We start from the raw sequence: 14,895 nt of genomic DNA, 5'->3' as shown, positions 1-14,895 counted from the left end.
GATCTTCTCTCCTCTACTAACCGGTGTCTCCTCCTCCTCTGCTCCTCACTCCCACCTCCTCCTCACCTCCTCTGCTCTCTCCTCCTGGGGTTCTAAACCAACTGACCTGCTGCTGTAACCGTGCTCCTGCTGCTCCTCTGTGCTGTCTCCGCGGCTCTGCTCATGACCTCCTCACACAACCTTCCTCACCCCTCACTTACGCCATCTGCCATCTGCCTCCCACACTACTGCCACACTGCCGTCCTCTATCTCTGCTCTATCCAACGGTGTGGCTTACATCCTGTCCATATCCACTACCACCACCTTCATCATCATCATCATCATCATCATCATTATGTCAATTATCATTTGATCCACCCACTACCCCCTTGACCTATCATCAACACCCCATTCAACTCCACCTCTGGCATCTCTGTTATGCCATCAACATCACCTTCCATTTACCCATCACTCCCTGGCCCCCACACACACACACACCTCCCCCCCTGGCCCTGTCACCTGTGTGTCCCTCCCCTCACCCCCTCCCCCTTCCCCCCTCACAGCAGCGTGAACAGCGCCCACAGTAGCGCCTCTCGCTCGTCCGGAGGCTCGCAGACTCACTCACCCAGTTCATCCTGTCGCTACCGCAGCCTGGCGCAGCCACCACCAGGGGGAGCCCACCGCCTCAGCAGCGTCTCCTCACATGACTCTGGGTTCATCTCGCAGGACGCCAACGTCTACTCCAAGCCTCCCTCGCCCATGCCCTCGGACATAACTAGCCAAGTAAGGCATGGGGACGCCCAGGGGTGGGGGGGTCCACTGATGCTGAAGTCACACAGTCACATGGTATATCACTTTAAAGGCACTGTAAAACAGAAACAGAGATTTGTTTGGAAACACCTTAGGTTAGAAAAGGTAGGTAGATAGAAAACTAGAAAACTATGCACTCTATGCACGACTCCATTTTGGATTAGCTTATACTGGCAGATCAACTTCCTGGTTACATTCAGACATTGACAGATATGGCTCTTTTTATAGTTATTGTCTTCAATACCTACCTCATCTCACAGTAAAGTACTGTAGACAGACTTGTGAAAATGTTGTGTGCCTCCAGCAAACGGGAAAAGGGTTTAAAATGTACATGGCCAGCTCCATTAAAAACTATGACGAGGGTAAATAGCTAACGTGAATATGTTGCATCTTAACCAAGCAACTGATGTTACTGAACTGGTAAGATAACTTTAGCTATTTTGCTTAACTAGCAATAGCCTGCCCTACTATATACTGTACTATACCAGTAATCTGTCATTTTCTGTCATAGCCTACTGTGTACAGCGTAGACAGGAAGTTCATCTGCCAGTATAAGTGAATGATGTGCATAGAGCCTGTAGACTGTAGACTGTGAACTACTACTGTGAAGTTACTGAGTTGTGGAGTTTTTTTCTGGGCAGTCCCAAACAGGGGTGTTAATAATGTGATGAGTTCCCTATTCAGCATACATCCTCTCCTTAAGAGTTGAGTGTGACTACAAACATTGTGAAAAATCTGCTTTATGCTGTAGATTTTTTTTATACACTTATATGCACAGGTGTTTTCACTAATTAGCTCATGTATCTGGCTAAAGAGGGGTTCACTGGTCTGCTGCTGCGCTGAGCAAAGCACAAGCGGCAGACAACATTAGAGAGCAGAGTCTACCAGACATTTTCCCATTATTTTGAAGTCTAATTTAATATACTGAATAATTATATTCATTCATTTTATTTGTCTGCGTCATTAATGACACAATTTTCTGTAGTTTACAGCGTCTTTACTTGTGTGCAAATGTTACACGAGTCTATTGATTTATCAGATTAAATTTAACTCAACATTGGTGGATTTCCTAGCCAGTAACAGGTCAAAGGAAGGCTCAGCATGAGTACATATATGTGTCCATTCTGGTCCTGTAGAAATCTTCAAGTTCGGCATCCTCAGAGGCATCAGAGACCTGCCAGTCAGTGAGTGAGTGCAGCTCACCTACAACGGTAAGGTTTGACCACACACAGACGCACAAATACAGCAACAGTACACATACTACACACATTTGTATTTATCAATACCATCATGTATTTGTACGATAAGGTTGTCATGTTGCATGTTGCCCTCCACACTGTATTTCTCAAAACATATATTATAATTGTCTAAGAATGAGTGTACTGTTTACTGTTATCTGTACTGTTTGTAAGAAACTCCTTTATGTTATGCAAGGGAAATGTGATTGTGTGCAATATTCATGTATGTATCTGCAGGCATGCATACATGTTGGCAATGTGAATGTTGTTTGAGTTGTGGTGGTATTCGGTGTTAGTCAGAGATGGGCCTGAATGGCAGGACGGGGTATTACATGGCTCCACCTGTCTATGTCACAGGTGATTTGTGGGTAGGCTCTCAGCTCTGGTGACCTGGCTGCTTCTCAGCTGCTCTTGTCATCCTTGCTCTCCTTCCTCTGACCTCTTCCTGTCACTGTCAGCGTGTGTGTCCGTTCACCAGTGGCCACTTGCCAGAGACCGCCCCTGTGGGAGGGGCAGAGCTGACGGCCCTCTCTGACCCATCTTGTCTCTCCGTTCCGCAGTTTGGCTCGTCCTTCGCTACCTTCCGCCCTGCTCTCTCTCACACTGGCTCCATCAGGCCTTTCTCTGTCATACTTCCTGCGTCCCCACCCTATAACCGCTCCCCCGGATCCAACACCTCCTCTCCCACATCAAAGGTTCCTTGCTGGAAGGTTTGTTGTCATCAAGCACTTTTTCTTTGCAGTTTTGGTTTGGTTTGAGCCTTTCTTCTCCTTCTTTGGTTTGGGTTTGGGTTTTTGGCACTTCCTATGATTAATGCTTATTTACCAATGCCCCGTGTTCATTTTACCACCTGCTTAACTCATTCATAACTTCATTACTTTGCTCCCTAACCACTATGCCTTTTTCTGTTGCTTGCATCACAGCCTGTGTTTAGTCTGAAATCTCAGAGAGATTTACTAAACTGAGCAGGCCACGGGTGGCATGTTTGCCCATTTTGAGTGCACTGAAATGCAAAACCACTCATTCACCAATTGGCAACAGGGTCCAAATTGTGCACGTGTGACCTACCCCCTCTGAGCTACCCCACCTCTACTCCGGTGTGCCCTCTGGGAAGGATTCTCAAACTGCTGGATTGTGGACGAGTCCTCTCTCTCTCTCTCTCTCTCTCTCTCTCTCTCTTTCTCCTCTCCTCTCTCTCTGAGGGAGAGGAGGAGCAGCTGAGATTTTTGCCTTGCCTTGCAAATAATCACCTCCGCCTCTCCAGGACTGGTCCAAGCAAGGGGCCTGTGAGCAGCCTCTAGCCACCACGCTTCAGAGGAGGAAGGAGCCCGTGGACCGGCCCAGGGAGGCGGAGGTGGCTGCCGGCCCACAGGGCTACGCCGGCATGCACCCAGAGGACCCGCAGCGGCACAGGATGCACCCGGCCTCCATCGCTGCCAAGGTGACCAGTCACCAGCTGTTAATAATAGGTTTAATGTGTGTTTAATGTGGTTTGATGTGTCTTTTAATTGGTAACAGTATGGAGTTGTGATGGTTTCTTGATTGGCATGTTGAATAAGTGTGTTCCATTTTTGTGGTGCGTATATGTTTGTGTGTGTATCTGTTTCTATGAGTCTGAGTCTGCAGGTGTGTGTATATGTTTCTGTTTCTGTGTGTGTGTGTGTGTGTGTGTGTGTGTGTGTGTGTGTGTGTGTGTGTATGAGACAGAGAATGTGTGTATGTGTATGTGTTTATATTCAATTGAAACCCCTCTGCCATGGCTGCAGCATGGGGATGAAGTGTCCCCCGCAGCGAGTGACCTGGCCATGGTCCTGACGCGTGGCCTGAGCATGGAGGGCCAGAAGAGCAGCCGCGACTCCCTGCAGTACTCCAGCGGCTACAGCACCCAGACCACCACCCCCTCCTGCTCCGAGGACACCATCCCCTCACAAGGTAGCCGCACAGCAGCCCCCCCACCCCCTGTCCCCTCTCATCACTCTGCACACCACACCAGCGGCCAAACCAGGCATGAGCCGCAATGAACATTTAATCTCCACACATCTGCCTCATTTATATGCCTCATTATGATAAGCATAAACTATCACCCTGCTTGACACTGTCAGAATATCACACATATTAAATCCTTATATGACTCTTCTAAGAAACACATTAAGCACTAATGAAGTGATAAAAGAATTGATGTAGTAGATATTCAGTGCAAATCCCATGGCCTCCATTTTATTAATTACCGAGTCATTCTAATGCTGTAAGGTGGCGGGTTAGGTGTTGATGTTCTCTCTGTCCCTCTCGGTTCCCCAGGGTCCGATTACGACTGCTACTCTGTGAACGGCGACACCGAGGCAGATGGCCAGGCTGACTTTGACAAGTCCTCCACCATCCCGCGCCACAGCAACATCGCCCAGAACTACCGGCGCATGATCCAGACCAAGCGACCCGCCAGCACGGCCGGCCTGCCCAGCGGGGCGGGCGCCCAGGGGGGGCCGTCAGGGGGAGGTGGAGGGGGCGGCGTGGGCACCCCGGGCACTGCCACCATCCGCCGCACGCCCTCCACCAAGCCTGGCGTGCGCCGCACCCTGTCCAGCGCTGGGCCCATCCCCATCCGGCCACCGATCGTGCCCGTGAAGACGCCCACTGTGCCGGACTCGCCAGGCAGTGGGGTCGGGGGCGGCGGCGGCGGCTACCCAGGCCCGCCGGTGCGCGTGGGCAGCGAGGAGTGTGTGTTCTTCGCGGCGGACGACGCCACGGCCGGCGCGCTGGAGTACGTCAAGGCCTCGCCCAAGCGCCTGAGTCTGCCCAACACGGCCTGGGCCAGCGGCGGCGTGGAGATGAGCGTGTACGGCCACGCCGGCCACCACGAGGAGGACCAGCTGCTCGCCGCCAACCGCCACAGCCTGGTGGAGAAGATCGGCGAGCTGGTGGCCAGCGCCCATGCCCTGGGCGAGGGCCAGTTCCCCTTCCCCTCGCTGCCCGACGACCCGCCGCCCGGCCCCACCGGCCAGCACCAGTCCAGGTCACGCGACGGCGAGGACATGCTGGTGACCATCCGGCGCGGCGTCCGGCTCCGCAAGACCGTCTCAAACGACAGGTCAGCGCCCAGGATTTTGTGATGGTCTACACCTAAAGGGGCGGGAAGAAGGGGAAAGCCACCAACTACATGGACTCCCCCGCCAACCCCAATACCCTCTGACTGTGTAGAGAATGACATACGAAAAGAGGCTTAAAAATAATAATAATAAAAAAAGAGTCGTTAGAGTAAATAAATAATAACAAAAAAAAACGTAATGATAATTAATGAAGTAAATAATGCCGTATTGAGAGGTTGATGCCTCCGTAACTTTAGCGTGTCTGGACGCATGTTTGTCTTATTAACACCATCACCACTAGGGGGAGACTCGTACTGGAGCTGGACGCTGGGACTGTTGAGAGACCGAGGAACCTGCTCTTCCTGCCAAATTAACCACCCTTACACACACAGACACACACACACACACAAACAGAAACACAAACCTACATACACACACACTCTGCCAATGCCAATACCCCCAGTGCCACCCCCTCACCCTCTATGTAGAGACATGGAGGGCTACTGCAGGGTGTTGAGAGCCAGTAGATGGAGGTTGCTTTCGGGGCTTGCTTGTGAAACCTCGTCTCACCTGCTCCCAGGTCCCACCCTCCCTCCTATCAAAGTCCACCTCTGAGGCTCTGCGTCACCCCACTGGCACACACCGTGGTAACTTAGCCCTTAGCTGTTGTCTGTGATTGGTTTGAGTGTCTGTCAGTCTTGGCTGGAGGGGTGCAGGGGGCTCTGCTGCAGGTCAGCTGGTGGCTTTGTAGGGGGGGGCGGGTTGGTGGGAGGGGTCTTTTGGGGGAGAGTGGGTGCTGGAACAGAGGGACAGCTTTCCTTTACTGATGTTTGTCATCCTCTGTAGTCTCTGTTGCGTAACCTCTTTATGTTCCCACTTTAAAGGTTTTAGTGAGTTTATACCAGGCGTATATTTTGTAGAACCAGAGTGAAAATGCCAATATGAAATGGAGCAATAAATGGGTCCTTTGCTTTTTGTCCAGTGGGCAGGTGGACATTTAAGATCAGTGTGTATCTTAGCCATAGATCTTTCTTTAGTTCTGTGTTTCAGGCAGTCTTCAGGCTCACATAAAAGAGTGTGGACTTTATCCACCCCCTGACTAATATATTACTGAGAAAAAAAGAAAAAATAAACTTTAGCACTTTGAAGGTGAATTCATTGTGGCCACTAGGTGTCACTGTGGTCCCATTGTGTGAGTTGCATTAGGGAGGGGAAGGCAGCAGAGCGCCCTGTACTGGGGATTAGAATGTAAGGAAGGGAAGAAGGAAGGATGGAAAGAAAGGAAGAACAAAGACAGGACGAGGAAGTGAAACAGAAGAAAAGTTATACAAGATGGAAGGGGGTTACGTAGGCATATTTTTGTATCCTGAAGAAATTAGTTTTACTTAATCGGGTATGTATTCATTACCTGTTGAAAGCCTCAAACAAAGAAACCCCAGGTAGTGTTGAAGGCTCATGAAGGACGTGGGGATGAGACAGGTAGTCATGCAGAAGACCAGAGGTGTAACTCTGTGACCCAGAGAAATGATCACTTCAAGGTGACAGCAGAGCGAGAGAAAAAGGAGAAAGATGAAAGGATGAGAAAGTGATGTGAATGGAATAGAGTAGCCATCCATGTTTTTATTAAAGCATTCCACTGCCCTTGGAAGGTGAAGTGAATTTAAGAAGCAATCACTCCGCAATATAGCCTACATATTATGCCTAAACAAGTCCCTAATGTGAAAACAAACAGTACAGGATAAAATGGTGTGTTGTTGCTTTCATGAGAGAAAAGGACTAGCTGTTTGATTTGAATCTTGGACAGAGAAAAAAAACAACGACTTTGGCTTTTGATGTAGGGCAGGACTAAAAAACTTAGTTCTGTCAGTTTTTAGGTGTCCAACCAACTTTCTGTATGCACTCTCCTCCCGAAAGCACCCTGCGCACACTGTTGAAACCCCCAGTCACCACTACAGTTCTGCATATGAATTGACACCTAATACTAAGTTGATTTCTTCTGTTGTCATTTTATTGCTCTCAATTTTTTAATAATTTATTTTACATAAATAGAGCACTCTGTTTTAGGAATGCCTGTAGCTTATTAAAGAAAAGTAAGTAAAACAATTAAAAAGAAAGAAAATACAGAAAAGGAGGACATGCTTCTCAAATGGAAGAGAGTAAAAAATGTGTGCAAGAGCATTCTCCCTGTCACTGTAGTTAGTGAGTGCTGATTGGAGGGGATTTGGGAGACGGAAGACAGATGGAGGGATGGAGGAATGACAGGCGATGGGGAGTGGGAGGGACCAGCAGATCACCAGTGTTGGCCCCAGTGACCCTGCCCAGCCGCAAGTTGCTGGATCACCAGAGAGTCCCAGAGAACTTTCCGGAAAGCACAGGTCATGACTCTGTATATATATACATATATACATACATATACTGTTTAAGAAGGTGAACACTAATTGTACTAGTTGCATTGCTAAAACAAAACAGAAACATATGTTTCACACAAATATTGTCTAGCAGTACTGAGGAAAAAGGCAAACGTCAAGTGTACAGGATATGAGAGCAATATGGCAATGTTTTTAGTTGAATTTACAAGAAAAGAATACATATCCAACAGTAAAATATCCAGTACTTGTATACTGTTTCTTAGTGTGCTGCGTATCAAGTTATAATCTCAATTTCTTTTTTATTCTTGAATTGTTGAAACAGTTTGTGTCCATTAAAGATGCTCCATAAAGTCATTAAGATACAAAGAGAGAGAAAGGCAAGAACGAGCGAGACATTACCTGCCGACTAACAGATATGATTTGCCCAAGACTAGCTGCTAAAGCTACTTAATTATGATAATTAAGATTGCCAGTGATAGACTGTAAAGACAGGAACTTGACAGAGAGAAAGAACTGGCAGCAGCTCCAAGATGACAGGAACTAGTGTATGCCAGCTCTCTCTCCTATGATTTTCCTCTTGCTTGTTTGCTTTTCAATGACCAGAACAAATTCTTATGGTCACCACTGTGCCAAGTCTCCAAACGCCAATGCAAACACACACACATAGGCTCCCTTATCTATAGATTGACTCACTTTCCCTTCTTACTCTCTCTCTCTCTCTCTCTCTCTCTCTCTCTCTCTCTCTCTCTCTCTCTCTCTATTTCACCACGGTTCGCCATTCAGCCACATTGCGTGTTCTCACACGTTCCTATTCAGTTTCCTCTTCATCCTCCATTTTCTACCCCTCTTGTCAAGCGCCAAAGTCCAGAACTGCTTCAATACCTGAACAACCACACACCCAACTCAGAGAGGGGTTTCACCTTGACAGTCTGCCAAGGGTGAAAAGCCACTTCTAGCATAGCTGACTGGCATGTCAAGGCTGACAACAACTCTGGCTAACAATCTCACACTATGGACGTGTTAATCCTCCTCGAGCAGAAATTGTAGTTACTTATCCATGAGGTATATGGTGTGACTTCTTTGAGGGAGGCTGAGCTCTCTGCGTGAAGGGAAGCCACAGGTCGCGCAGCGTCACTTTAGCTTCAGCACCGGGGCAGCAACAGGAGGGCCACGGCAGAAGCCAATGCGCCAGGGAGACAGCTGCTCCCCTGCCGAGTCGGAGGCGCTCGATACTGCTGACAATACAGCCCCCCTCTTCGCTTCCACAGCATGGCCTCCAGCACACTCACTGAAACCTTGCCTTTTGGTCGATTTGACAAAAGGTGTCTTTATTTCTCTGCCTCTCTCTCTCTCTCACTCACTTACTCTCTCTGTCTTCTGTGATCTTGAATTTGAAAGCGCTAACATTTTCTTCTGCCTTTGGAATTGAACCTTTGCCATGTTCTACTGTGTCTCCAACTAAGCAAGAGTTCTGTATATAAAAGTCCATTCGGTCTAAGACAACTCATCTTAACTCACTGGTGTTCCACTATGTTTAATTACTGTCATTTGTCTCATGTAGTGCTGACAACAGAGCTCTGTTTGCTATTCCTGTACGTGTGAATTTGTCTGAATGGTAGGAGGCTGCTGCTTAAGATACATATTCCACAATCTCCAAGGAAGCCTTTCTGATTCAGTCTTACTGTAACTCACTTCAGCCTGGGTACCACAGATCACATACGCTATTATTTAGACTGAACAAAAGAAGATGAAGCCTAATTTTATTCAACATGTTGAAGGTTGTTGACCACTGGCCCTAAATCACTGAGTGGCCCCCCTCCCATTCTGCCCCTTAAGACACCTCTACGATGTGATGGTCAAGCCCATTTTGGTTGTGGAGATGGAGGCAGAGAAAGTTGTGCTTCACAGCCTCAGTGCCCTTCCCATGTTCGGAGTCCCTGAAGGTCTCCATTAGCCTTACTGTGCCCTGGGTTGTGTCTGGCCATTACCACAGCTCACAATGCAATGCCTTGAAATTGCAGACATGTGTGTGCATATAGCACCGCACATAACCACATCTACTGTGATCCTCGGAAACATGTACTCTTGGTATACTTGGCATGCACCTTCATTTCCTCCAGGAAAGTGGAGAAATATTTTTGTGTCAACACACCCACAAAGGAAGCTCAGGTGTGGGCTGAGCTGACACGTATTGGCCTTGCAAATATTACACTTTATATTTTTTGTTTGCCTGCAGATCCAGTCCTGGCAAAAACCCTTTGCATCCCTGCTTCCATAATCAAACCACTATTCTCCTTTTTCACCTCCACGGCCCAAACTTACGGGCTGTTTCTCTGTTCTTCGATAGTAAAGGCCATTAAACTAATGTACATCGTAACACAAGGCTGCGTCAGGCCATGTCATCCATTGCCCATGCTCTCCTTCCCAACCTCTTTACCCTGTCCTCCCTCTGGCCAAGTAGTTGAGCCAGGGGCGACTGCCGCAAAATAGTTATCATGGTATCTAAAGAGAATGTCTTTATCAGTTTGGTCTATCTCTGACTTCTACCATGTCAATACAACACAGGCTGATTAACTAAGTTATGTATCCCGTGCAAACTCAAAAACAATGCATCTCTAAACTTGACTTTGCCAGCATTGTCACAGCACTCTTAATTCTCCTTATCGTGAAGAGATATGATGTGTGCGTTTGTTTTGTTTTTTTTAATGTTATTTTTTGTACAAATCCCCTCCCTCGAATGGAGTCAAGTAACGCTACAGGTGCTGTTGTCTCTGTCTATCTTCTTTCTCTCTTCTACTTTCTCTTTAATTTATTGTGTTCTTATTTTCAAAGGCAAAGTTGCCTCTGTTGCTGATGACAAATTTTCCTTTTTGTAATATTTATCCTTTTAATTTTGTTAACTTTAGTCACTGCTAATGTAACAAAACGCACTGTGATGATTCCAGTATTAATAAAAGTTGTACTTAAACTGTGCGTGGGATGTGCCTGATTTATTGCTTGATTGTTTGATTTTCAAATAAAAACAGAAGACTTGAAAGCAACAACACAAGCAGGAGGAATAAATGGAGAAAAACACTGAATAGCTGCATTTGCCATAAAATGAGAGAACTCAAGGAACACTACAGTAGTAGATACTGAACCTTTAGAAGAGTCAATAAGTAGAGAAGGGCAGGACCATAGTACCATGCCGGCCCTAATGCAATGCAATTTAACACTGAAAGATTTCACTCTCAAAAGGCAGGGGGCACTAGAGAACCTCAGGACACAGAGAACACACCAGCTTAGCAGTCAGTCTACCTCATCCTCTTTATGTAATGTATTTTCAGTTGTCTGTAAGGTGGCAATTTCAGCTTAGCGATGCAGAGTGATCTGTGCCTGACATGCAAAGAATGAAAAGAAGTGTGAACATCGCACCAATCAGGTCCAGTTGTGGAATTTATATGACTTCAACAGATGGCAACCCCTGCTCACTCTATTTTCAATATTTTTGAACAAGATGATGCTGCATTTATGGGAGTCCAACCAAAAAGACATGAGTTGTTGACAATCTTTTAGTTATGCACTCTGTCTATTAACTATCCCTCAGAGGCTGCACAAGACATGAAAACAAAGTCTGGGGATGTCTAGAAGTGGCATGTCTATCGTGGCTGAGACACAAAGACTAGGTGAAGGATCCTCTCACTGCATCATTTCCCTAGCCGGTCTTTAATTTGCACAATTGAAACTTTAATTAAAAGGAAGTAGGCCACAGCTAATTTGAAAAGGAGATTCACTGGAACACAAGCCTTCAATGTAGACTCAAAGTATGAAATGCACATACTCTTTTGCCCCTTTACAGCAAATTAAAAATTTCAAGGTACATGTCTAGCCCATTTATGAGGACTCTTGAAAATGTAATTAAGTTGATATGTCATTATTGTAGCCATTTCTATCAAAAGGATGAGGACACTGTCACTGAGGAATTTGTGTGTGAGTGTGAGAGGTAAAGAGAGAGAGAGAGAGAGAGAGAGCAGTCTGTAAATGTCAAAATGATTTTGTCACAAGAAAATTGAGTTAATGTATGAAAATAAGCTAAACAAAATTAAGATTCAGTCAGTAAAGATTCAGTTTTGGAGGAATTTAATATTGTAAGTTATATTGTAAGTAATATTAAATGTTAATATGCAGGACATGCAAACTTCTGGGCATAAACAAATCTGCATTTCACTATATAGAACTACACTTTACTGCAGAAATGAAAATATTATTAGTAGCCTACATCAGAAAACCTGCATGCAGTAGACTAGCCTATCAAAGATTTTATAGGCCTATAGGTGCTCCGCCTCACTCCTTGATATGCATGCTAGCCTACGCATGTGATCAAGCTGACCCTCTTATTTACCCAGATTCCCTATCAGAACCATTTGTTACGCATATGAGTGGAAGTCCAGTGAGCTCTGTCCTGTCATGTCCGATGACTGTCTGCCTATGCGGGTCAGTGCGTCAATGACACGCTTGCTTCCATTTCACTTGCTCGCTGCACATATTTACTCTCTCTAAATTTAGATGTATCACCTTCCCTCCCATTGCCCCCTGTGCGGATGTGTTCAATAAGATGTGAAATTAAATTCCTGTCCACACCATGCACTGATGACTTGGGCAGTTATCAAGAAAAGGAACCTTTTCGCCATTCTCTACTCAAACGACACAACTGAGAGCTTAAAAGCCATGGGGACCTAGGGAGTAGTCTGCATTATTTTGTTTTCTTGTGCTTTGAATTTAGCACCTGAATTCCATCGTCCCTTAGTTTCCCTTAGTTTAGATTCTCATGTAGCTGTAGTGTCCGGGTCTTTTATTCCGAAAACAATATTGTATTAATAGTAACTACGATATTTTCTACAAAGACAGTAATGAAAACTATAGGGACAGATGTTTTTTTATTATCATTTTAACACTATGCCATAGCAATTTAACCATAAATCACAGTGAATTCTCATTATCAAAATGTGTTTTGTTCCATTATTCTATTGTTCGTTCTAATTTCATGAAGATTCCTTTTTACACAAATTGAAGATTATGCAAAGTTGTGTAAAAATGTCTATATATGGTATTTTACAAAAGGAAATATTCCATTTATTGTAACATTTTTGTGTCCACACTAAATTTTCCTCATTACTGTAATGCGACTTTACCTGCTATAAAAAAGTACACTGTTCCTTTATATTAACAAGCAGACCCATGATGCACTTTGGACAAAAGGTTTAAAATGGAATCAAATTCAGTTGTTCTCTCTTTTCTCACATCATGATATTTGTGTTAATGTCATTGTTGATGTGATGCCGTTTTGTGATACCGCTTTGTCCTCACCAGATGATCATTTTTTCAGGCCTATAGCCTACTGTATGTGATGTTAAATCTTCTATTGCCAATACTGTTTTATCTACAGTTTTGCCTGGTCCCTTGATAGAATTGTGCCCCGATTGTCTGGTCTGCTCTGTACTGGCAAGCCAAGTTTACTTGCATGGCACACCACAACTCAGGCATTAAGACCAATGATACTGTTTTAATCAGTTGCTTGTAGGTTTTTTCTATCTCTTGTCAATCAGTAATGTCATGTTTTCTTTTTATTTATTTTAACTACCATTGGTTTTCACCATGACAATGGAGGTAATTATGAAACGACCTTACATGGCACAATGCCATAAAATATGCCAGTTTTTAGGACACAGAATAATGTTTGTAATGATACCAGTTACGTTTAAAAGTAACATAAGTGTAATGAGCTATTCATTGTCGAAGGTGCATGGTGAAGTGAAATTCTTACTTTGGGAAAAACACACTTGCCGATATCCTTAAATGGGAGATACTTGTGTCATTCAAATTTTCCATGATCAAAAAGGGCACTAATATGCATGTGCATAGCAAAAATCACAACTTGGGCTTGCTGTGCAATGACAATAAAGTGGAATCTAATCTAATCAATTCAGGTTGCTGTGAGGGCCTCAGTCATGACCATTGACTTGTCTTCAGCTCCATCTTTGAATACCAAAATCTAACATTGCTATGCATCATAGACAGTAAAAGAAAGCTATGCATCTGCCAAAGTATGGTCATAGTCAGTTACTTGTAAAAACTGGTGCCGGAAGTTGCAACCATGTAACGCCATGTTTTCAAAAATGTCGGCGGCCAAATGCCATGCTAAGTGACTGAAACGAACCCTTCAAATCCTGACCCCCTGCTCGAAAGCTACTCTTTTGGTAGGCCTAATGTTTTTTGCCCACAAAGGTAGCTTTGTTGGTGTTTTTTTAATGGTAAAACTGCTTGGTTGTTAACTGGCTGGTGGTAAATCCCTTTCCTGTAACACTAGGAATTTAACACCTGTGTGGATCTGTAATTCACTTGGTAAAAAGTAATTCACCGTAATCAATTCTCATTCTCCGTAACAGACTTTTCAAATCAAGATCATGAAACTAATTTTGAAAATAGGTTATCAAAAAAAATAAGTTTAGACCTTGTGAAATAGGACATAAATGAGTAAGGAACAAAACTTGTGAAATTAGCCAAGCAAAATAAAAGCCAGCATTGAAGGAAAAAAAATAACTGATCAGTGTTCCAGGTCATCACATTATGTTCCTTCTCGGTCTATGACATTCACGTGACTGGTCGACAACTGGTCACGTGGAATTGAAGTGCCGAAATCCTTGGTTCAAACAAGTAGCCCTAGGCCTACCTAGATTTTAGCATGAGACAAAGGACAAACTTTCTCCTGGGACTCAATGTGAATCGGATTCTTGTTTGTGCTGTTGAGAAATGTTATCACGTCTGCCCCATACACGTTTATGTATATTTTGGTTTATTTAACAAGATGAACTGCACTGACCGGTAATAACAGGTAACCTGAGTCAGCTGCTACTAACCTAGGCTACGGCGTGTGTTCAGTCCAACATTTGACCAGGAAACGTTTGAAATCAAGTAGGCTAAACTCTAACTGTTTTCTAGTGGCAAACATTTTGTCTTAGGTGAATAGGTTCAAGGACATGTCTAAAGTAGGCTAGGCTACAATGGTTTAGCGTAGCGTAGCCTACTTATGGCTTGTTGTGCGGAAATCCAGAACCATCACAGATACGATTTTCAGGGTAGAAGGCAGTTTATACAACAATTGGGTTCTATGGAACTATTTATTTGTTTCTGATTGTTAGAGTGAATCATGTTCTGGATGTGACTGATTTGGACACACATCAAAAATAAAAAAAAATATAGCAGATGAGGGGTTTTGATCTCTTGATAAAACCATAGTCTGGAGACTGAGCAGTATTCAGAGTAGGGAGATAAGAGGTGGATAAATTAACATTTTCTCAGGGAAATGGCTTGCAAAAATTATCTGCTTATAATGTAGTCCTATATGACAGTCCTCTGTCCGTTTTGAATGTGCCAAAT

The 14,895-nt window shown here is 44.7% G+C and overlaps 1 protein-coding gene across 1 annotated transcript in view; it reads left to right on the top strand.

Annotated features, from left to right (window-relative positions):
- The window catches only part of mtss1lb (MTSS I-BAR domain containing 2b), a 61,498-nt gene extending 51,046 nt beyond the window's left edge, over positions 1 to 10,452 (top strand). The window contains exons 12-16 of the mRNA XM_048262613.1: positions 543 to 762; positions 1,926 to 2,000; positions 3,292 to 3,468; positions 3,794 to 3,959; positions 4,326 to 10,452. Of these exons, the coding sequence (XP_048118570.1) occupies positions 543 to 762; positions 1,926 to 2,000; positions 3,292 to 3,468; positions 3,794 to 3,959; positions 4,326 to 5,134 (1,447 nt within the window). The 3' untranslated portion in view covers positions 5,135 to 10,452. The remainder of the gene's footprint in view (positions 1 to 542; positions 763 to 1,925; positions 2,001 to 3,291; positions 3,469 to 3,793; positions 3,960 to 4,325) is intronic.
- Positions 10,453 to 14,895: the final 4,443 nt, after the last annotated feature.

Source organism: Alosa alosa, chromosome 14 (assembly GCF_017589495.1).
Source record: "Alosa alosa isolate M-15738 ecotype Scorff River chromosome 14, AALO_Geno_1.1, whole genome shotgun sequence".
Taxonomy (NCBI): Eukaryota; Metazoa; Chordata; class Actinopteri; order Clupeiformes; family Clupeidae; genus Alosa; species Alosa alosa.
The sequence above is the reverse complement of the archived record's forward strand: the minus strand, read 5'-3'. Positions and strand labels throughout refer to the sequence as shown.